At 45.6% G+C, this 24,788-nt stretch overlaps 1 protein-coding gene across 4 annotated transcripts in view; it reads left to right on the plus strand.

Moving 5' to 3' along the window:
• Window positions 1-24,788, plus strand: part of DOCK11 (dedicator of cytokinesis 11) — a 449,693-nt gene that overhangs the window by 377,590 nt on the left and 47,315 nt on the right. For all 4 annotated transcript variants that reach the window (XM_075323721.1, XM_075323722.1, XM_075323724.1 and 1 more), the window contains one exon: window positions 14,730-14,843. In XM_075323721.1, the coding sequence (XP_075179836.1) occupies window positions 14,730-14,843 (114 nt within the window). The remainder of the gene's footprint in view (window positions 1-14,729; window positions 14,844-24,788) is intronic.

A 24,788-nucleotide genomic window follows, 5' to 3' on the forward strand; every position in this document is an offset into this window, starting at 1 on the left:
AACCGTCTAAAAAAAGGATCAGGCACATCAGTTTTTGCATATTCTGCGCCGGATCCGTTGCATCAGACACACGCCGGATTGTGCCTGATGCCAAAAACTGATGTGTGAAATTAGCCTTAGGCTAAGTTCACATTTCCGTTGTTTTGTATCAGTCACATGCGTCGCTTGACGCATGTGACTGATGCGTTGTACAACGGATGACAAAGCAAACAATTTCATTGTCGGACTCCGTTGTGTGCGGGAGGGGGCGGAGCCGAGCGGGGGGCGGAGCCAGGCGCTGAGGATGTCAGTGGCATTGCTGCGGTCTGCATGGCTGGGGACAGGAGAGAGTGTGAGTGAGTGTTGTGTTTGTTTTAATGTTTTGTTTATTGAACAGTTATAAACAAAAAATATACAATCATCGGAAAGCATAGTCAGATCTAATATCACAATTGAACGAATTTGTGTTGAGCCGCCTTCCAGTTCTGATGCCGTCTGTGGAGTGACATTCTCAAGTCAATTGATAGTCTTTATATCAGACGGGGGGTGGAAGGTGAGCGGGACCGTAACTCGCCCTCTGGAATATTATAAAAACAGTTTTTTCCTTTTTCTTTTTCGAAAAAACAAATAAGAGAAACTAGGATATAGGGGGGAGGGTAACTGAGACTCCTGATAGAAGTCTTATAGCACCTGAAACTCAGTTTTAGTAAGAGAAATAGGGGGTCCAAGAGGTTGGAGAAAGGGGGAAGAGATGGGGGGAGGTGGAGTAGGAAGAGGGTGTTGGTCTAGGGTCCATTCATCATATGTCCATAATAATCGGTGCTAAGTCATCAGCTCGTTCAGTCCCCTAATGGGGGGGGAGGAGATGACTTAGGGTCCTTTATGGCATCTTCTGCGCAATAGCTGCCAGAAAAGGGGGTTTAGACTTGTAATCCTTCCAGGCATTCCAAACTTGCATAAAAGAGAACATATTCTGTCGTGAGAGGGCTGAGAGCTCTTCCGCGTAGTATAATTGGTCAATTTTCAGTAGTAGCTGCGAGATGGTGGGTATCATTGTTGTGCGCCACAATTGGGCAATAAGCAGTTTACAGGCTGAGCTCACAAATGACACTAGTCTCGAGTTAGCTTTATCATTAGGCCACAGTGGGAAATTTAGGAGCAGATGCCTGGGTTCTAGGTCCCCCTGTTTGCTTGTAAGGTCAGAGATCAGCTGAGTTGCTGTCCTCCAGAATATCTGGAGGCGTGGGCATGTCCACCATACGTGGAGGTACGTTCCCTTGTCCCCCTCGCATCTCCAGCAGAGATCCGAAGAGGCAGGGTTCCATGTGCCAACCGTGGTAGGAACTATGTACCATCTCGCAACTACTTTGAAAGAATTCTCTTGGACTCTCACACAGCATGATGGTCCGTGTGAGGCTCCGTAAATTTGACTCGTTTGAGCGTTGGTAAATGTGGTGTTCAGATCTTTTTCCCATTTCAGTATGTATGCTCTCTTTACTGCTAATTGTTTTGTAAGTAAAGTGTTGTATAAGCGAGATAGGATTTTTTTGGGGGTCCTTGTTTGCGAGCAAAAGGATTCAAATGTGGTTAGGGGTCTGGCGAGGTTGGATTGTGGCAGTAGTAGTTGGATTGTGTGTTTTATTTTCATGTAATAAAGAAATGTGAGTTTAGAGAGGGGGGGGATCTTACCCATCTCCTGCCTCGAAACCAGAGAGCCGTCCTCCAAAAGATCCGTAGCCGGGATCTTTGCATTACTCAGGTGCGTGGATTTTGCGGTGTTGGCAAGGTTCAGGCTGGTGTCTAGAATATCGGAGATTAGGGTTAGTGGGGAGAGAGGAGGGGCCAGGAACTCAACGTTATGGTTCCAATTTTCCAGAAGTGTTCTAGTCAGTTCATTGGTAAAGGTTCTTTTATTTCCCTGGCAGGAGGGAGCGAGTAAGAGGGCTCGTAGGGGAGTGGGGGCCAAGTGTTCCTCTATTGTCGTCCATAACTTATTCGGAGGGCGTCTGACCCAGTCTACTGCTCTAGAGAGGACGGCGGCTTTATAGTATGTGGATATATTGTGGAGTCCCATACCCCCTTTGTCCTTTGGGAGGCTCAGTGTGTGAAAGTTAATTCTTGGTTTATGTTTGTTCCAGATGTAGTTGGAAATTAAAGAATTGCATTGAGAAAGGAATGATTTGGGGACTGGTATAGGTAACATTTGAAAGAGGTATATGAGTTTTGGGAGTATGATGCTTTTGATTACATTTTTCCGGCCTATCCAAGAGATAAAGGGTGCTTTCCAAGAGGCTATTTGCGTAGTAAGTTTGGGAAGGAGAGGCTTGTAATTTAGGTCAAAAAGGGATTTGGGGGCTTTCCCTATCTTGATGCCGAGATAAGTAATGTGGCTCTTTGGCCACCTGAATGGGAACGACTTTTGAAGAAGTTTAGTGACATTGCCCGGGATGTTTAGACTCAGCGCTTCAGATTTGGAAAGATTGATTTTGAAGTTGGACCATTGGCTGTAATCTTCTAGTGTGTTCATGAAGGCAGGGAAGCCCCTTTCCGGTCTGGACATTACTACCAACAAGTCGTCCGCAAAGGCGGCGGACTTGTGGTGACTCCCCTGTAGGTTAATCCCCTCAATTTCCTGGTTTCGCTGGATGGAGCATATTAATGGCTCCATTACCATGACAAAGAGTAGGGGGGACAGGGGGCAGCCCTGCCTGGTTCCATTTCTGATATCGAAGGGATCAGTCAGCGTATTATTTATTTTGATTCTGGCTGTGGGGGATGTGTACATCTGTAGTATTGCATGTATGACAGTCGGAGGAAAGTGAAAAGCTTCCAACGTGCCCCGCAAAAAGTTCCAGTCCACCCTATCGAATGCCTTCTCGGCATCCGTTCCCAAAAGCACAAGAGGCAAGTTCTGGGCCCTAGCATATTGCATTAAGTGTAGTAAGTGTAGCGCATTATCTTTCCCTTCTCTTCCTCATACAAATCCGGATTGCTCCGGGGATATGAGGTCAGGGAGGATTTCCGCAACCCGGTTAGCGATTAAGCTAGCGTAAATTTTTAGGTCCACATTCAGAAGTGAAATGGGTCTATAGCTTCCACAACATTCCGGGTCTTTCCCCTCCTTATGTATTAATGATATGTGGGCTTCCAGGGCTTGTTTGGGAATAGGATCGCCAAGAAGTAAAGCATTGCATGTTGCCAGGAGGTGATCCCCCAAGATATCAAAGAATTTTTTGTAATATATGGTTGGTAGGCCGTCCGGGCCTGGTGCTCTTCCCAGGGGGCTTTTGGACAGGATGGACTGAACCTCAGCCCGAGAAAACGGTTTTGTCAGGGATTCTTGTTGTGTTTTGGAGAGTGTCGGGAGGTTTAATTTGGCTAGATAGTTATGTATGCCGCATTTTCTCCTGTCTCTTTCTGTTGCTGACTCTTCTGGCCGAGATTGGTATAGGGTCTTATAAAATTGTAGAAATTCGTTTGAGATTTGGGAATAGTCCTGGGTGCGATGGCCCTGTGGTGTTTTAAGTGTGTGTATAAACGTACGAGCCTGTCTTGTTTTTATTAGTGACATCATAAGTTTGGAGGCTTTGTCCCCATGTAAAAATATGCGGTTTTTCCAGCTCAGGTGTAATTTGGCTGACTGTTTATTGAGTATGTCTCTCAGTGCCACCCGCTTGGCAGTCAATAGTTCTAAAGTCTGTTGGGACAGGGATTTTTTGTGTTGGGTTTCCAAAGTAGCTATATCTTGATATAGGCTTTGCAGATTTAGTTTCCTTTGTTTATTAAGGTGTGAGGAAATGGAGATCAGTTCTCCCCTTATGACCGCTTTATGTGCTTCCCATAAAATTGGTGCATTGATGTCCTGTGTCTTATTCTCCGCAAAGTAATTGCGGAGACAATCAGAAATACGTTTCTTATTGTCTTCTGAGGAGAGGACTGACTCATTTAACCTCCATGTGCGGTGGATCAGATATGGCCTCTGCAATGTGAAACTTGCCGTGACATAAGCGTGATCAGAGTGTGGTGTAGATTGGATTGATGTGTCAGTGACGTTAGGTAATAGATGCCTAGGTAAAAAAATGTAATCTAGCCTGTGGTATGATTTATGGGGATGGGAGAAGAAGGTGAAATCTTTGGTTGTCGGGTGTTGTAATCGCCAAATATCAATCAGGGAAAGAGAGAGGAGAGAAGTTTTGATCCGGGAGAGGTCCCTGAGTGAGATGTGGCTCTTTTTTGAGGTTGAGTCTAATTTTGGCTCCAAGGCTACGTTAAAGTCTCCACAGAGTATTGGAGTGCCTTCCGAAAAAGTCCGGAATTTTTTGAGTGTGGACAGTAGCCATCGAACCTGTTTGACGTTTGGAGCATATATATTTCCCATAGTTACCATTGAGCCAGCCAGTAGGCCTTTAATAAATATGAACCGGCCTTCAGGGTCAATGACTTCATGTTGGGGTAAAAAGGGTATGTCTTTGGTGAGTGCTATTGAAACTCCTTTAGTGCGTTTATTTGGGGAGGGGGCATGAAACCACGTGTTGTAGTGTGCTTTTTCGAAGCTTGGAATTTTGCCTTTGCAGAAGTGTGTTTCCTGCAAAAAGATTATGTCAATATGTTTCTTATGAAGGCTAGATAGAGTCTGTGCCCTTGGTATGGGGGAGTTCAGCCCGTGCGCATTAAGACTTATCACATTAAATACCTTATGATGTGTCGGCATAGTGGCAATTGTGGGTGGATGGTCTCTTTCTCCGGTGGGATGAATGGACCAGACCCACGACCAGGCTGGGAAAAGAAAGAGCAGATGGGATGGAGGGTAGAGAAAGGATCAGATAGGGAACAGGGTGTTAATTTCAACAATAACAACATTTTCAACTTCGGAATAGGAATGGGTATGCATCGAGAGGGAGCAGAAAGTGCAGTACCCTTATAGTGACTTCATGCTTTTAGCATGCATAAGCAATGGCGGGCAATGGTAGGCCTGAGCCTAGGCCCTTTCAGGGGGCTCGCTTTCTGAGTTCATCTGGAGCTTCTTTGCCGCGTTGCGTCTAAACCTGTGGGTCTTCGGAGTGATGCTGTGCCAAGGTGACGGCTCTGGAAGTTGCTGTAGCGCAGACGTCGAACTGTGGATTTCCAATTCGGGATATTTCTCCAGAGTGATCTCCAGGTCTTCACAGATTCGTCTAATTTCAGCTGATGTTTTGCCTTGGTAGTGTTTCCCTTTTGCTGTTATTGCAATGCCAAATGGGTATAGCCAGCGGTATGGGAATTGGCGTTGGCGTAGCTCTTCTGTAAAAGGTTTTAGTAATCGCCTCTTGGTCAGAGTGGTGGCTGCAAGGTCTTGAAATATCCGGATTTCGGAGTCTTCATATCTTATGGTGCCAGCTTCTCTTGCTTTTTTAAGAATGAGCTCCTTAATTCGGTAGTCCATGAAGCGGCAGATGACATCTCTTGGTGGTTCCCTCTGTCTGGGTCGGGGTCTCAATGATCTATGGGCTCTGACCAGCTCTATCGGTGGTGTAGGATCAGCGTCTATCAGGTCGGAGAAGATGCTTTGAAGAGCCAGAACCAGGGCTTTGTTTGCTACCGCTTCTGGGAGGCCTTTTAACCTGAGGTTGTTCCGCCTCTCTCTATTTTCATGATCCTCCAGAATAGCATTTATTTGATTGACACTGTCTTCTTGTTGGTGGAGACAAGAGATGATGGCATTGGAGGTAGTGGTGATAGTGGCCTGGGAAGCTTCTAGGGTTTCCACTCTGTGGCCTATCTGGCCAATATCCTGTTTAATGTTAGAAAGTTCTTTCACTACCGGTTCTTAGGCTTTGTTGAGAATCCGTTTGATAAAGGACCTGGAGATTGGGAGGCTCTTGCTGGAATCCATGTCCTCTGCATCACTTGCGTCATCTTCCATTTCTTGTGTGGCATTAATAGATGAGTTTTGAAGGCTGTCAGCCCCCGCCTCGGCTGGCAAGAGGTGTTTTTTGAGAAACTTATCGACGTCTGGTCACAGCTGGTTTGGGCAAAGCGCTGGCCATTTTATTGCCAAATTTGACCATGTCGAAGTCAGTTCTTATGGTATTATGCTATAATGAGTAGAGTGGGGGTCTGGGCCCTCTGCTCCCTCTGAGCAGTGTGGAGTTCACCGCTTTACATGCCCATGGGGGGGGGTCGGAGGGACTGTGCCTTTATATAGAGTGTAGGTCTGCGTGGACGTTCTCTGTGCCCACTCCTCTGTGTGTTCCTGTCAGTAGCCTCAGGGTCCAAGAAGATATGTGGCTCAGGATCTTAGAATATTGCCAAAGTGCCTTTCTTGTGACCCTAAGTGTGAGGGTCTCATCCCTGGCAGGGCCCCAGGTAGTGGAGAGAGGTGTGGGGTGTCCCCTGTGATGTTCTGGACGCAGCCCTTAGGCTATGAGGGGGGGCCTCTTTGCTTGGGGCTCCCTCAGGCTCTCCTATCTGGTACCTGCGTGCGGCCTCTCAGCGGGTGCGGGTCTGGCAGCCCCCCGACTCCCGGATTAGCGTGCGTTGTTCAGCTGTGGGAGGGTGGGAGAAGGACGCCGTCCCGGTGGATGGGGGCCGCGGCGGGGTATGCCCTGGATTCTCCTGGGTCTCGCGGGGTGGACGCAGGGAAGTGGGAGGGTGTCCGGGGGCTTTCACTTACCACCCGATCTCCTCTCCGGTCCCGGCGGGGTCTCCCAGAGCGCCACCCGCAGCCGTCGCGAGACTTCCGGCCGGATCTCAGGATCTCCCGGCGGCCGCCCGAAGGCCCGACGCGTCCCGCAGCCTCCGTTGCTCCGGCTCAGTCTGACTCGTGGCCGGGTAAGTGACAGCGTCCTCTCTTCTTCTTGTCGGCCGTCTAGCTTGTGTCCTGCGTCCGTGAGTTTGCCGCACCAGCTTCTGGCCTGAAGAATCAGGGGGGTCAGGTCTCCAAGATGGCGGCGGCCCTTCTCCTCTCCTCCCGGGTCGCCGGGCTCGCTGATTCGTGAGCCCGAGCCTGGGGGGGCACGGCTCTGTTCAATCCCGGTCGGCTCTGTCTGGGCCCCTTGCCGTTGTCCGGGTCACCCCAGCACGGGTGCTCCATGTCTCTGGGGGTCCCGTTGCTCGGGCCCTGCGGCCTACTGTGTGCTTCCTGGCCTCAGTCTCGAGGAACCTCCCGGGGGTCCCAGCACCGGTGTTGCTGGCAAATTCAGGGTCACCTTCTTTCCGCAAGGTCTCCGTGACTTAGGTGGAGGGTCCCGGCCTGAGTATTGATGGCGGGGGAGCAGGATGGTGTCAGATGGTCTGGAGCTCCCTCATGTACGTCTGTCTCCGACCGCGGCCATTTTGGACTCGTGAGTGAGTGTTGTGAGTGAGTGTGTGTGTGTGTGTGTGAGTGAGTGTACACATGCGGAGTGTGGGAGGGGGCGGAGCCGAGCGGGGGGCGGAGCCAGGCGCTGAGGATGTCAGTGGCAGTGCTGCGGTCTGCATGGCTGGGGACAGGTGAGAGTGTGAGTGAGTGTTGTGAGTGAGTGTGTGTGAGTGAGTGTACACATGCGGAGTGCGGGAGGGGGCGGAGCCGAGCGAGGGGCGGAGCCAGGCGCTGAGGATGTCAGTGGCAGTGCTGCGGTCTGCATGGCTGGGGACAGGTGAGTGTGTGAGTGAGTGTGTGTGTACATGTGCGGAGTGCGGGAGGGGGCGGGGCCGAGCGGGGAAGTGTCGGCTCCCTGCACACGTAACCAGACTAAATATCGGGTAAAGCAAAGCACCCGATGTTTACCTTGGTTACCCGATATTTACCTTGGTTACGGGCGTACACCGCTTAGCGCTGGCTCCTTGCACCGTAACCAGGGTAAATATCGGGTAACCAAGCAAAGCTGGTGACGTGTGCAGGGAGCTAGAGAGCATGCGCAGCGAAATACATGCTGCGTTCCTCCCGCCCAGCGGTCAGTCGTTCCACGACTGATCAGTCGGGCGGAGGGTGCAACGCAGCATCATCAGTCACAATCCGCCGCTCATACAAGTCTATGGGAACAACGGAATCCGCTAAACGGATTCCGTTGTTTACCAGAGCAGCAGATTGTGACTGATACAATTTAACGGAAGTGTGAACCTAGCCTTAGATAGACATTTTATTTCTTCCTGAAAGAGGCAGTCAGGGGACTTTCCATCATGGTAAACCAAGGGATTTCTGTTCCTACGCGTGGACCTGACTATTTGTCATGTATTATAAATACTAATCACATGCCTTAAATGTCAACGGTGGGAAAACTCCTTCATTCTCATCGCTTATGTAGTAATGTAATGCAGTAGCTTTTACAAGTAAATAGTTTTCTTCGTTATTGTAAACATACGAACGGCTTTGCGGCTACTTTGCATAAAACATGTCGAGCGGTAAAACAAAATATAAAAAGACTTGATAGATTAAATCTGGAATGTAACTAAAAGTGAGTAAATAAATAATTAAGAAAATCACAAAACCATGTGGTGGGTCATGTTTTTATTAATCATAGCAAAGCTTTGTACTTAGTCCAGAGTGAGATCCGTATATAGAGTCCCTGATGATTGCTATTTGCTGCATCCAGGATTCTACAATTAAATGTTTTATTCTCACGATTTAGATGTTGAACTTGGATACCTTGTAGCTGCATTGTCTATATCTCTCCATCTGTTCTCTAAACCACCACCTCATTGAGAAGACCATCCAGATTTCACGTTAGACTTTTAGTTCCACCATGCATTATGACTACTACCCACCTTCTTTGAGAAAATCAATCCCCCCTTTCAATACCATTTTGGATGGTTGTCTGAAAGAGGTTTCACTGTGTTTCCTACCACTAAAGGCCGCAACGACGTATCTGACGATATATCGTCGGGGTCACAGATTCCGTGACGCACATCCGGCATCGTTAGCGTCGTCGTCGCGTGTGACACCAACGAACGGCCGTTAATGATCAGTAATACTCACCTTATTGTTGATCGTTGACACGTCGTTCATTTTCAAAAAATCGTTGATTGTTGAGGACGCAGGTTGTTTGTCATTCCCGAGGCAGCACACATCGCTACGTGTGACACCGTGGGAACGACGAACTACAGCTTACCAGCGGCCACCGGCAATGAGGAAGGAAGGAGGTGGGCGGGATATTACGGCCGCTCATCTCCTCCCCTCCGCTTCTATTGGGCGTCTGCTTAGTGACGCCGCAGGAACCGCCCACTTAGAAAGGAGGTGGTTCCCTGGCAACAGCGACGTTGCTAGGCAGGTAAGTCCGTGTGACTGCTCCTAACGATTTTGTGCGCCACGGGCAACGATTTGCCAGTGACGCACAAACGACGGGGGCGGGTGCTTTCACCAGCGATATTGCTAGCGATATCGCTGCGTGTAAAGCCCTCTTTACAGTATATCACAAAAGTGACTACACCCTCACATTTTTGTAAATATATTATTATATTGTTGTCCCATGAAAACATATAATTAGATACTTACAAAAATATGTGGGGTGTACTCACTTTTGTTATATACTGTATATAATGTATTCTACCTTCTCATTATATAAGTAATATAAGTAGAAGCATATGGTGAGAAGGCTGTAAAACTTGCAAGAAGGATATGTGTTGGCCTATGAAATCAAGTGACGCCAACATTTTGCTTGTGGCATATACATTTGTGCATTTTAGCAATTTGTCTCATTTAGAAAAGCATTTTGCATTGATAAGTATGGGTGACAATGCTTTCACTAAGTGAAAAAAAAATGTACAAGTGCATCTCAATAAATTAGAATATCATCAAAAAGTTAATTTATTTCAGTAATTCAATACAAAAAGGGAAACGCATATATTATATAGAGTCATTACACATAGAGAGATCTATGCCTATATATTATATAGCGTCATTACACACAGAGGGATCTATTCCTATATATTATATAGTCATTCCACACAGAGGAATCTATTCCTATATATTATATAGAGTCATTACACACAGAGGGATTTATTCCTATATATTATACAGAGTCATTACACACAGAGGGATCTATTCCTATATATTATATAGAGTCATTACACACACAGTGATCTATCTCACCTGTTTATTTCTGTTAATGTTGATGATTATGGCTTACAGCCAATGAAAACCCAAAAGTCATTATCTCAGAAAAATAGAATATTATATAAGACCAACTGAAAAAAATATTTTACACTCAAATGTTGGCGCCTACTGAGAAGTCTGTACAGTAAATGCCTCAATACTTGGTTGTGGCTCCTTTTGCATCATTTACTACATCAATGCAGCGTGGCATGGAGGTGATCAGCCTGTGGCACTGCTGAGGTGTTATGAAAGCCCAGGTTGCTTTGATAGCAGCCTTCAGCTCGTCTGCATTGTTTTCTCTGGTGTCTCTCATCTTCCTCTTGACAAAAACCCGTAGATTCTCTATGGGGTTTAGGTCAGGCGAGTTTGCTGGCCAATCAAGCATAGTGATACTGTGGTTATTAAACCAGGTATTGTTACTTTTGGCAGTGTGGACAGGTGCCAAGTCTTGCTGGAAAATGACATTTCCATCTCCAAAAAGCTTGTCGGCAGAGGGAAGCATGAAGTGCTCTAAAATTTCCTGGTAGATGGCTGCGCTGACTTTGGTCTTGATAAAACACAGTGGAGCTACACCAGCAGATGACATGGCTCCCCCAACCATCACTGATTGTGGACACCTCACACTAGACCTCAAGCAGCTTGGATTGTGGCCTCCACTCTTCCTCCAGACTCTGGGACCGCGATTTCCAAATGAAATGTAAAATTTACTTTCATCCTAAAACAACACCTTGGACACTGAGAACAGTCCAGTTCTGTTTCTCCTTGGCCCAGGTAAGACGCTTCTGGCGTTGTCTATTGGTCAAGAGTGGCTTGATCCAAGGAATGCGACACTTGTAGCGCATGTCTTGGATACGTCTGTGTGTGGTGGCTCTTGAAGCACTGACTCCAGCAGCAGTCCTCTCCTTGTGAATCTCCCCCAAATTTTTTGTGTGGCCTTTTCTTAACAATTCTATCAAGGCTGTAATTATCCTGTTGCTTGTGCACCTTTTTCTACCACACTTCTTCCTTTCACTCAACTTTCCATTAATATGCTTGGATACAGCACTCTGGAACAGCCAGATTCTTTTGCAATAACCTTTTGTGGCTTACCTTATGGAGTGTGTCAATGACTTCCTTCTGGATATTTGACAAGTCAGCAGTCTTCCCCATGATTGTGTAGTCTACTGAACCAGACTAAGGGACCATTTTAAATGCTTAGTAAGCCTTGCAGGTGTATTGTGGTAATTATTCTAATTTTCTGAGATAATGACTTTTGGGTTTTCATTGGCTGTAAGCCATAATCATCAACATTAACAGAAATAAACACTTCAAATAGATCCCTCTGTGTGTAATGACTCTATATAATATATGTGTTTCCTTTTTGTATTTAATTACTGAAATAAATTAACTTTTTCATGATATTCTAATTTATTGAGCTGCACTTGTACATACTGTATGCCAAAAAGACACTTGTTTGGAGCATGCTGCTATTGAAGTCTATGATGGCAATATGGATTTTAAACTATGTAAAAAAAGAAGAAAGAGTAAAGTCAATAAGAGCATATAAGAAAGCAGTGAAACATAGGGACATAATTAAGTGGGGAGCGAATAACATTAAAACGTTTTCTGGTTTTTAATCTTTCTGATATAATAATTACTTTTCCAGTGGAGTCTTCAAAAGGAATACTCAGCTATGATTGGCTGCTATGGGGAGCAAAGCCATTTTTTCTATATCAATTTCTAACGATGTTCCCTGTCAGTGAATAAGAGTTTTTGTTTATGTTAAAAACCTGCAATCTGAAGTGCAGGGTCTATCTGTATCCTGTAGAGTCTAGCTGTATCCTGCAGTTAGCTTTATCCTGCAGAGTCTAGAGTGAAGAGTCTAGCTGTATCCTGCAGAGACTAGAGTGCAGTCTAGCTGTATCCTGCAGAGACTAGAGTGCAGTCTAGCTGTATCCTGCAGAGACTAGAGTGCAGAGTCTAGCTGTATCCTGCAGAGACTAGAGTGCAGTCTAGCTGTATCCTGCAGAGACTAGAGTGCAGAGTCTAGCTGTATCCTGCAGAGACTAGAGTGCAGTCTAGCTGTATCCTGCAGAGACTAGAGTGCAGTCTAGCTGTATCCTGCAGAGACTAGAGTGCAGTCTAGCTGTATCCTGCAGAGACTAGAATGCAGTCTAGCTGTATCCTGCAGAGACTAGAGTGCAGTCTAGCTGTATCCTGCAGAGACTAGAGTGCAGAGTCTAGCTGTATCCTGCAGAGACTAGAGTGCAGTCTAGCTGTATCCTGCAGAGACTAGAATGCAGTCTAGCTGTATCCTGCAGAGTGTAGCTGTATCCTGCAGAGACTAGAGTGCAGTCTAGCTGTATCCTGCAGAGTGTAGCTGTATCCTGCAGAGACTAGAGTGCAGTCTAGCTGTATCCTGCAGAGACTAGAGTGCAGTCTAGCTGTATCCTACAGAGTGTAGCTGTATCCTGCAGAGACTAGAGTGCAGTCTAGCTGTATCCTGCAGAGTGTAGCTGTATCCTGCAGAGACTAGAGTGCAGTCTAGCTGTATCCTGCAGAGACTAGAGTGCAGTCTAGCTGTATCCTGCAGAGTGTAGCTGTATCCTGCAGAGACTAGAGTGCAGTCTAGCTGTATCCTGCAGAGTGTAGCTGTATCCTGCAGAGACTAGAGTGCAGTCTAGCTGTATCCTGCAGAGTGTAGCTGTATCCTGCAGAGACTAGAGTGCAGTCTAGCTGTATCCTGCAGAGACTAGAGTGCAGTCTAGCTGTGTCCTGCAGAGACTAGAGTGCAGTCTAGCTGTATCCTGCAGAGACTAGAGTGCAGAGTCTAGCTGTATCCTGCAGAGACTAGGGTGTAGAGTCTAGCTGTATTCTGCAGACTAAAGCGCAGAATCTAGCTGTATCCTGCAGCGACTAGAGTGCAAAGTCTCTAGCTGTATCCTACAAAGACTAGAGTGCAGAATCTAGCTGTATCCTGCAGCGACTAGAGTGCAAAGTCTAGCTGTATCCTGCAGAGACTAGAGTGCAGAATCTAGCTGTATCCTGCAGCGACTAGAGTGCAAAGTCTAGCTGTATCCTGCAGCGACTAGAGTGCAGAATCTAGCTGTATCCTGCAGAGACTAGAATGTAGAGTCTAGCTGTATCCTGCAGAGACTAGAGTGCAGAATCTAGCTATATCCTGCAGAGACTAGAGTGCAGATTCTAGCTGTATCCTGCAGAGACTAGAGTGCAGAATCTAGCTGTATCCTGCAGCGACTAGAGTGCAGAATCTAGCTGTATCCTGCAGCGACTAGAGTGCAGAGTCTAGCTGTATCCTGCAGAGACTAGAGTGCAGAATCTAGCTGTATCCTGCAGAGACTAGAATGTAGAGTCTAGCTGTATCCTGCAGAGACTAGAGTGCAGAATCTAGCTATATCCTGCAGAGACTAGAGTACAGATTCTAGCTGTATCCTGCAGAGACTAGAGTGCAGAATCTAGCTGTATCCTGCAGAGACTAGAGTGCAGATTCTAGCTGTATCCTGCAGAGACTAGAGTGCAGAGTCTAGCTGTATCTTGCAGAGACTAGAGTCTAGCCATATCCAGCAGACTATAGCTGTATCCTGCAAAGTATATCTGTTTCCTGCATAGTCTAGCTGTATCCTGCCTAATCTAGCTGTATTCTGCAGAGTCTAGAGTGCGATCTCGTTATATTCTGCAGAGTCTAGAGTACAGTCTATTTATGTCCTGCAGAGTCTAGAGTGTGGTCTAGTTATATCCTGTTGAATCTAGAGTACAGTCTAGTTATATCCTGCAGAGTCTAGAGAGCGGTCTAGTTATATCCTGTCGAATCTAGAGTGCGGTCTAGCTATATCCTGCACAGTCTAGAGTGCGGTCTAGCTATATCCTGCACAGTCTAGAGTGCGGTCTAGCTATATCCTGCACAGTCTAGAGTGCGGTCTAGCTATATCCTGCACAGTCTAGAGTGCGGTCTAGCTATATCCTGCACAGTCTAGAGTGCGGTCTAGCTATATCCTGCACAGTCTAGAGTGCGGTCTAGCTATATCCTGCACAGTCTAGCATGTAGCCTGGTTGTGTCCTGCTATCAGCAGATATAACTGTATGCAGTCTAGACATTTCTCTACTAATGTAAATAATTTAGCAGCTGCTCAAATCGTTCCAATTTGTCTGGAGTCAATGGGAATGTGTCATCAGAAAATGTACCATCTTTAAAATCAATGTTTTGTGTTGACAATTTTTAATTAACAGTAATAATAATAATAATTAATTATATTTAAATTCTCATCACTAGGTATAGTACAAAAAACTCACAATGTTAACAAATTTCACGTTTTAACACTGGACATTAGGTCTAACATTAGACTCCAACCTCCTGTTGTTCACAGGGACAATAGCAGCAATATACTGACTCAGACCCCATTTATTTGTATCTGACCATGCTCTAATCTATGCAAAGGTCATTGTGAATAGAGAGGGAGGAGGTGAGCTGTAACATCACCTATTGTGAAAGGTGGATCCAGTCGATAATTACTGTATATAGCAGCCTAGTGACTCAAACTTGCACAATCTGTGCAATGTTATATTTAGTAGAGTTTATAGTACTTGTTATTAGCATGTATTCTTGGTTTACATAATGTTATTATACGAGATAAGAAAGATAATAATGATCTCCTCTTTTCTTAGTATTACTATAAATGATGTTGTTGGTTTTATCACTTAGAAACTCACCCAGCTCTATAGGACTCTCCACAATGCATACACAAAGATCCTGGAAGTCATGCAGTCTGGAAAGCGGCTTCTTGGAACTTATTTTAGGGTGGCTTTCTATGGTCAGGTAAGCCAAATATGCAGCTTATAAATGAATTTTTATCATAAACTAGCTGTACTACCCGGCTTCGCCTGGGTTAATAACTGCTGTTAACAAAATAGAATGTATTAACAAAAATGTATTCTGCACACAAAAAACACAAAACAAATAGATATAAATGTAATTATAATGTCTGTCTCCCCCTCTGTATATATCGATCTCTTTGTCTGTCTGTCTCTTTCCCTGCCTGTCTCTTTCCCTGCCTGTCTCTGACTGTCTCTGTCTCTTTCTCAGTCTGTCTCAATCTCTTTCCCTGTCTGTCTATCTCTGTCACTTTCGCTGTCTGTCTCTTTCCCTGTCTGTCTCTTTCCCTCTCTTTCCCTGTCTGTCTCTTTCCCTCTCTTTCCCTGTGTCTGTCTCTTTGTCTGTCTCTTTATTGGTCTTTGTCTGTCTCTTACCCTGTCTGTCTCTTTCCCTCTCTTTCCCTATCTGTCTGTTTCCCTGTGTCTGTCTCTTTGTCTCTTTACCGGTCTGTGTCTGTCTCTTAACCTGTCTCTCTCTTTCCCTCTCTTTCCCTGTCTGTCTCTTTCCCTATCAGTCTGTCTCTTTGTCTGTGTCTGTCTCTTTATGTCTGTCTCTTACCCTGTCTATGTCTGTTTCTTACCCAATCCCGGACATACACACACACACACACACACACACACACACACACACACACATTCAGCTTTATATGTTAGATTATTTTACATATATTTGTCTGTGTTTTTTTTATTTTTATTTTTTTAATGCTGTGTAGAGAATCCTAAGTACAAAAATTCCTATTATTGGAGCTCACCATGTTTGGAAAAAAACATGGTGGTGACCACTTATCGGTATATTAATGTAGACATTAAAGACGCATCTGATTAAAAAAGCTAAACCTTAAAGGGAGCCTGTCAGCATGTATCAGGTACCGGCTGTCTGATCAAATCCAGGCAACGCTGCAGAATTTCAGAGTGAAACATTCCCGGCTGTCATCATACAGCCAGTGGCTGGCGCACAATGTTCCCAAACTCTGAGGTCTGGTTTTTCCAGCAGGACAATGCAGCTTGGCACACAGCTAGGTCAATCAATGTGTGGATGAAGGACCACCACATCAAAACCCTGTCATTGCAGCCCAATCTCCAGACCTGAACCCCATTGAAAACCTCTGGAATGTAATCTAGAGGAAGATGGATAGTCACAAGCCATCAAACAACTTACATTTTTGCGCCAGGAGTGGCATAAGGTCACCCAAAAGCAGTGTGAAAGACTGGTGGAAAGCAGCCAAGACGCATGAACGCTGTGACTAAAAATCATGGTTATTCCACAAAATATTGATTTCTGAACTCTTCCTGAGTTAAAACAATATTAGTATTGTTGTTTCTAAATGATTATGAACTTGTTTTCTTTGCATTATTTGAGGTGTGAAAGCAATGCATTGTTCTGTTATTTGACCATTTCTCATTTTCAGAAAATAAATACAAAATGTTTTGCTTGGAAATTCGGAGACGTTTTCAGTAGTTTATTGAATAAAAGAACAAATTTACATTTTACTGGAAAATCTACGTCTAAAGAGAAAAATCAGAAAAACTGACAATTTTGCAGTGGTCTCTTAATTTTTGCCAGAGCTGTATATATACACAGTGGAACCTTGGTTTACGAGAACAATCCGTTCTGAGAGTGTTGTAAACGAAGTTAGTCATCTAGCAAAGCAAAGTTTCCCATAAGAAATAATAGAAGCTCAGACAAGTCGTTCCACAACTTGTGCAATGTCCCATCCTGGTCCCCCATTGTGCCATTCCGCACACGCACAAACACACACATTATGCTCACCTTACCTTCCGTTCCCTCGACGGCCTCCTGGTTCTTGTAGTCCGCTGGTACAGGATGTGTATCAGGTAACCATCGCGACCAATACCGGAGCTTCCGCTGTTGAACTTCACAATTGTGTCCCATTTGTTGTTGATTCTTCACCATAAAATTTAAATTTTCTATCTTTATGTTTGAAGCCTGAAATGTGGGAAAAGGTTGAAAAATTTAAGGGGGCCGAACACTTTCGCAAGGCACTGTATATATACACTGTATATGTATATAATATTTTTTTTTTTAATTTTATTTTTCATTTATTTGACATATTGTGCACCCCATAAACTCATAGAAGACCTTGGGGGATGAGGAATGGAAGGAGGGGGTGGTAGGTATTTCAATATTAAGATACTTTTATTTCATCTTATTTCCCTTGTAACTTGGTATATTACAGTTATGAGGGGAATGTTTCCTGTTGTCTCCCATGACCGAGCAGCTCCTTCTCCCTCCCTGTACACAGCAATTACATGACTGTTGTGTATGGAGGATGAAGTGCCATTAGTGCCTGTGTAATAAACCGTATGTGCCCTCTCTATGGGGACTCTGCAAAGTAGGAGCCGGACCGCCCAGATGTGTCGCTTTGGAAGCCGGTTACAACTTAATTGCCTGTTTTTGTACATATTGTAATGTTGAGTGGCAGAAATGACTGTGGCTACTGTCAACTCTGCTATTTCTACATTTTTATGTTTAGAAGTACCAGCTCTACAGGATTCCTATACATATTACCACAAAAATATAATAATTATAAACTACATACTGGCACGGTACATGGGCAGCTCGGTCCATGGGCGGCACGGCAGCACTGCAGTCTTAAGGCTACTTTACACACTGCGATATCGGTCCCGATATCGCTAGTGTGGGTACCCGCCCCCATCTGTTGCGCGACACGGGCATATCGCTGCCCGTGCCGCACAACATCGCCCAGAGCCGTCACACATACTTACCTGTCCGGCGACGTCGCTGTGACCGGCGAACCGCATCCTTTCTAAGGGGGCGGTCCGTGCTGCGTCACAGCGACGTCACTGAAACGTCACTGAACCACCGCCCAATAGCAGCGTAGGGGCGGAGATGAGCGGGACGTAACATCCCGCCCACCTCCTTCCTTCTGCATAGCAGCCGGGAGGCAGGTAAGGGGAGCTTCCTCGTTCCTGCGGCGTCACACGCAGCGATGTGTGCTGCCACAGGAACGAGGAACAACTTTGTTACTGCTGCAGTAACGATTTTTAAGAATGGACCTCCGTGTCGCCGATTAGCGATTTTGCACGTTTTTGCAACGATGCAAAATCGCTTATCGGTGTCACACGCAACGGCATTGCTAATGCGGCCGGATGTGCGTCACAAATTCCGTGACCCCAACGACTCCGCATTAGCGATGTCGCAGCGTGTAAAGCCCGCTTTAGGTTCAAATCCCACCAAGGACAACATCTGCAATAAGTTTGTATGTTCTCCCCTTGTCTGCATGGGTTTCCTTCAGGTTCTCCGGTTTCCTCCCACACTCCAAAGACATACTGATAAGGAATATAGATTGTGAGCCCCAATGGGGACAGTGTTGCTGATGTATGTAAAAGCACTGCGGAATATTTTGGCGCTATATAAAATAAATAAATAATAAATATACCACTAAACTGCCAGCAAGGAAGTTTGAATTTAGAAAGTAAATCAATTTTCCAATATCTCTGTCTCTGCATCACAATATTCACCCCTTCCCCCCCTTAATAGGAAAGGTAGAAATCATATTTGACACCAGGTCACCATCCCCTCTTTGTGTATTTTAAATTTGAAGTTGTAGACTAAGGGCTCAGTCAGACATCCAAAAAAAGAGTTTCTCTACTATCTAACAATCTGTGAAAAACAGACCCATAGCCTTACATTGCTAATTTTGATCCAACACTATTGCAGTAAAGGATATTTTGAAGAGTCGTCCTTGTTGATTGACCGTTCTATCCCATGTGTGCACATAACAAGAGTGCTGAGCAGCGCCGATTAGTCTTGTCTCTACCTATGGTCAGAGCTGCATCTTCAAACTTCCTTTTCACTAAAATGTTCGAGTATTTCATATAAAAACATACCTAGCCACGATCGTGCAGATAGGCTTTAATTCATGCAGCCTATAGTCTGAGCAGCATGAATCGATTGACAGGTTCCCTTAATAGTTCCCATGAACTTAAAAAAGTTAAAGGGAACCTGTCACTTGGAAAAATGCTATTAACTTGCAGATATGGGGTTAATCTGCAGGTTAATCGCATTCTGATCTCGCCTGGCACCTCCACATTAAACCTCGCTGCCGGGAGGAAATTAACTTTAATCCTCCCGGCAGTGTTCTGGTTTCAGTCATGGGGGCGGTGCTGGTTCAGTCACTGCTCTGTGTATGGAGAGTGGTAGCTGTAACTGCCCCACACACTGATTGACAGCTGCTCAGCATTAGATGAGGCTGTCAGTCAGTGCCGGAGGCGGTTGCAGCCGCCACTTTCCGTACACAGAGTGGTGACTGAACTTGCGCCGCCTTCATGACTGAAACCTGAACACTGCTGGTAACATTAAAATTAATTTCCTCCAAGCAGCAGGGCTTAATGTGTACATACCGGGCAAGATTAACCCCATATCTGCAGGTTGATAGCATTTATCCACGTGACACATACCTTTTAATAGCTGCCTCTGTGGTTTCTTAATTGATGATGATTTATGAGCAGTCTTCCCTCCTTTATTAATGACATCAGCATTGTATAACCTTGAGGGTTTATGGAAGAGATTCTAGTCTTTTTGCTCGTATTCAGCTTAAAGCACCATTCCAGTGTTATTTTTTATTTCAGCGCTGGAGTGGTGCTTTATATGCAAGTCCGCTGCCCCCTGTCTGATACTCACCTGCCGGTGTCTTTATCTTTTCCCCAGTGTCACTCCCATTGGTCTCTTGTTTCATGGAGTATACTGGAGGTCACAAATCAATTTAACTCTATGAGAGGCTTATTGTGGCTCTCATAGAGTTGCACTGAGAGCTTGTCATGTAACATCTGACTTCTGGCTGGTCAGACGTTACCGGAACAAGATGGCGTCGCGGGACCGAAGCGGTGTTGGTAAAAGGTGAAGACTCCAGAGGGTGAGTATAATACAGGGGGTGTTGGCTTACATTTAAAGACCCACTCCAGCACTGAAAAAAAAGCCGCCGGAGTGGTGCTTTCATTAGTTTGCTTATCAATGCGGTAAGAGGGTTGTATGATATCGCTCATTCTTGTAATAATCCTACAGTGGTAATGGTGCCCATGTGTCCTCTCTAGCTAGATTATAAGCCAGTCTGTTCTTACAGGAGGCTCGGAGTCACTTTTTGTGTTTGGTTGACTTTCATTCATAAGGTTTCAGAGGAACGCAGTCATTCCCCTTCTTGCAAGAGGCTACCTTCTGTAAATAACCACAAAATTATTCTTTTTAAGTTGCCTCAATACAAAATGACCATGCAGATACGTCTAGTAATAGAGAGCTACAGTATAGAGATCTACAGATATTCGTGCGTCTCCTATGTGAAGTAAAGAGACACAACTAAAATGGATATGATGCTGAAATCTCTCAGCCCCCTTCTGGGAGTTTTACAGACGTCGCACTCCCACACCCTCTGCTAGTTTGTGGTAAGGGGTTTTCCCTTCTTGTCTGACAAGTCTTCTATCAGCTCCTCCAGTTCTGATCACAACAAATGGCCACAATTAAACTATATTTTTCATATCTGTGGGCCATAGCTTAATCGAATTGGCCCTTCTAGCCTCCTGCGGAGACTATTATTCTTACAGAAAGATGACCTCAACAGCGGTCCCCGCAGTTTTGATGCCCTGCCAAGATAACGCCTGACAGCTGGGGGCTGGTATTCTCAGGCTGAGGAGGTCCAGTCTAAAAATATCAGCCTCCAGCCACCCGGAATTGTCACATCCATTATATGCTGTAGGCCCGGTGCCTTACCTTGCTCTTCCCGATTTCCCTGATGTAGTGGCAATCAGGATAATTTAAGAGGTTAATAACAACCCACAACTGCCACTATACTCTAGATTAGTAATGGCAGGTGTCTATGAAACCTCCATCACTAATCTGTAAGTGAAAGTAAATAAATACAAACACCGAAAAAATCCTTTATTTCAAATAAAAGACAAAAAAACACCCCCTTTCACCACTTAAACTCCCAAAATACTCCTGCAGGTCTGATATAATCCACACGAGGTCCCACGACGATTCAGCTCTGCTAGATCTGAACCTCACAGCACACGATCATGGAACATGACTGCTGCTGTGAGCTCCAGAGAATGAATAAGCCGCAGAGATGTTACTCAGTGTTTGCCGGGGGCTGGCACTGTCAGGGTTAAAGGAATGGCGGGGTGCGGGGCACGGCCCTGCACTTTAACAGTGACAATGCGGGTCAGGGATGGGGGTGCGGGGCATCCCCTTAATCCCTCACCCCCATTGTCAGTGTTAAAGGGCTTCAGGTCACCTGAGGTCATACCGTGGAAATCCGGGTATGACCTCTGGTAAACTGAGTGACATCACTGCTGCCAGCATGAAGAAATTGGATAGGTTTTCAGTTTTTGGGGCTGTGTGAGGGCTTGGGTTTTTTTGTGCTCTGAACTGCTGTTTTTATTGTTTTATTGCTTCCATTTTGAGGGTAGATTCAATGTTTTGATCACCTCCTATTGCATTTTAGTGTGGTGACGTAGCAGCCAAAAACAAAATCGTAAAACTTAGTTAATTAATATTATATTTTGATAGATTGGACTTTTACGGATGTAAGTGATACCAAATCTATGTATTTTTTATTTTTAGTAAGGGGAGAAGGTGGTGTTTTGAACTTTTCTATTTTTCTGTCTCATATTTTTCAAAACTTTTTTTCAGTTTTTACTATATTACTATATTTATTAGTCCCTTTAGGCCACTGGAACCTGTGGTAATCTGATTGCATGTACTATATGTGACGCCCGGGACTAGCCAGGTAGTCACATACATACCAACACACACACCCCCCACCCTAGGCAGCAACAATAGCCAAACACAAAACCCTTGTTGCCTCCCTCCAGGGTCTGATGTACACACCAGGTGGGGCGAGCCAAGCGGTTGGCCCCGCCCACCGAGGAGTTTACAGGCCTGGAGGCGGGAAAAGGAACAGTTGAGTAGAGGAGGTTGAAGTGAGAGGAGTAAAGTGGAGAGTGTCTGGGTTTGTTGCCCAGGCACTGACAACAAGGTTGGCAGACGGTGGTGGCCGTCTACAGGAGTGGTGAATCAATGCGGAACCGTAGGACCGGGGTCGGGCGGTGGCCCGCTGGTACCGACCGGGGAGCGAAGTGAAGTCAGCACACACAGGCAGGGCCATCGGACCCCGACTAGGCTTGGAGCCGCCGTCAACAGTCAAATCCGAGTGTGACAGGAACCCCAGGGGTTTCCTAACAACCAAAGACCCGTTAGAAGGCAACCGTCCACACCGTGAGGGTATACAGCTACCGCCAAAGGCTAGAGACCCAAGGGCCAGCGCCTGCGGGCAAAACGGGCTCCTCCGGCATCCATACCCCGGGGAGCGGACTACCGTTGGGGACCTATCGTAGTCAAGACATTACACAAAGGTGCAGGGAAAGACAGCCACCATCACCTGTCCGGGGAGAGGCACTGCAGCCGGCTGCGGGACCCGTCCGTCCAGCTATTTGGTTTACCGGAGACTTTGTGCATCTCTTGCTGAGTGAGTACGCCGCGCTGTCCCTGCAACCCTGCACCTCACCGACCCTGCCTTCCCGTCTCACCACCGGGCCCCAGGACCACCAACCCCTACCCATGGAGGGGGAAAACAACATCCCAGCTGCTCCCTACCATCGCTCCCGGGATCCCCGTCACCAGCAGCGGTGGTGCCCATCTTCACCACAACCCGTGGGTGGCGTCACGGACTAAATCCCCAAACAAACCACCCCCCTTTTCACTCACGGGCGAGGAGCGCCGCTCGAGTCCCGGATCCGGCCCACTGCTCGAGCCACCGAGCAGCAGCCGCAGCGCCGGACCCGAGCGTTAGCGAGCGCAGCGCCCCGCCACCCGCGACAAATACACAGTAATTATACAGGGTGGGTCATAAGTATGGATACACCCTGATAAAATGGAAGCGGTTGCTGATATCACCTTACAGTTTGTGGCATATTAGTACATGGGAGGGGTCCACCCTAGACTAATGCTGTGTATAGCAAAATTTGTCATTCTCCTATGAACCCATCCACAGCCTGGATTTCACAGGAGAACCATCATGGCAGGCACAGAGGTCTTCAGTAGACCCCTAACAATCCATCGCCCCCTCGGGATCACATCTGGGGGGCACCAGTGGGCACATCGGATGACACGCCCCCATTCCAGCTGCTATCATCTGTATATCACAGCAATCATCTCCTGTAAAAAAAAAACGCAGACTCGGCTATCGAGCCTGCAAGGTCAGTGAGTGAGCATATGATGTAAATATACTGTACGTCATATGTCGGTAAGGGATTAAAATTCTATGGAGCAGGTTGGGGGAGGAGCTAGAGGAAGACAGAAATTCTGCTGCAAGTTCTCCCAAAGGCTACAATCTCCATAGAACGGTATGAGAACCAACTGTAATCTTTTATCTATGTAATGGGCAAATTGGTCTTCACGAAGTACAGATTTTACCCATGAATTGAGAGTGAAAGACCAAACTGAGAAAAAAAAAAAAATTCTGATTAGAGATTACAAAGTTGCTAATTTTCATGTTTAGGAAATAAAAATTAAAATCCAAGTTAGTCTTTAAAGTACATATAGTTATTTGTAGACATAAAGGGGTTGTCCACTATTTGGACAACACATTTTTATTCCTCATATTTGCCCCGTTAAACTAAAAAAGTCTATACTCACCTTCGGTGTCGGCGCTGTTCCTGTGGTGCCGGCACTTGCTCTCACGTGAGATTGGGACGTCATGAGACCCCGCGCCTAATCACTTTTCTCTCCTCGCCTTTAGACATATAACTAATCAATAAGAAGTCAGAACTGTGGTCGCCACTCACTTCTTGTTAATCACTTATCTATCTGAAGGCGGGGAGAAGAAAGCTGGCGGTGATTGGGCGCAGAGCTCGTGTGACGTCACAACCTCACATGAGCCCCGAGAACGCGAGTGCCGACACCGCTGGAACTGCTCTGACACTAGATGTGAGCATATGCTTTTTTATAATAATGGATTAAACATGGGTAATGTGAAGGGGTTGACTTAAGTAGCGGACAACCCCTTTGATTTTTTGCATTTGTGATGTATGGTGCTATTTCCTTTGATTCTTGACCGGTTTCCATTGCATTTAATTCCTAGATTGTACTCTCCTAATTGCTGGTACTCATGTTTTATCTTTACCATGTTGAAGAAATAACATTTAATGATTTTGTCATCCCATGTGCATTTTTGGTTGATGGTTTTCATTTAGTCATATATGTATTGTCATCAGTGACAGTTTCTTTCCGCATTGTTGCACTTTTCTTTGTGTGAAAGTGGCAAATATGGAGAACACTCATAACACACAGTTCATGAGAATTCAGTCACCCGTATAAACTCTTCAACAATTATTTCCGTCACCGTGCATTTTCCCGTGTGTCCACCACCCTATTGCACAAATTTGACATGGATTGAATTTCAGCCTCAGTGTCTTAATTATAAAAGTGGACAAATATTTCACTTTTTTTATACCAAGGTATACAGTCAGGCTTTATTTAGTTTAATCATTGCACAAAGAACCCAGGAAATGTTCAGCACTTTGTTCACCACTCCCTGTATATTGACAATAAAACTAAGGGATCACATGGTAAAACGAAGGCCGCATTCAAACGTTAGGTTCAGAAATATTTGGACAGTGACACACGTTTTTAGCATTTTGGCTGTTTGGCAAAACATATCCAATATACCATTATATAATGGGCTTAAACTGCAGACTCTTAGCTTTAATTTGAGGATATTTATATCCTAATTGGAGTAAGGTTTTAGGAATTACAGCTCTTTAATATGTAGCTGCCTATTTTTCAAGGGACCAAAAGTAATAGGACAATTTATCTCAAAAGCTGTGTAATTGCTAATTGTAACTGCATCAGTTG

Source organism: Anomaloglossus baeobatrachus, chromosome 9, assembly GCF_048569485.1.
Source record: "Anomaloglossus baeobatrachus isolate aAnoBae1 chromosome 9, aAnoBae1.hap1, whole genome shotgun sequence".
Taxonomy (NCBI): Eukaryota; Metazoa; Chordata; class Amphibia; order Anura; family Aromobatidae; genus Anomaloglossus; species Anomaloglossus baeobatrachus.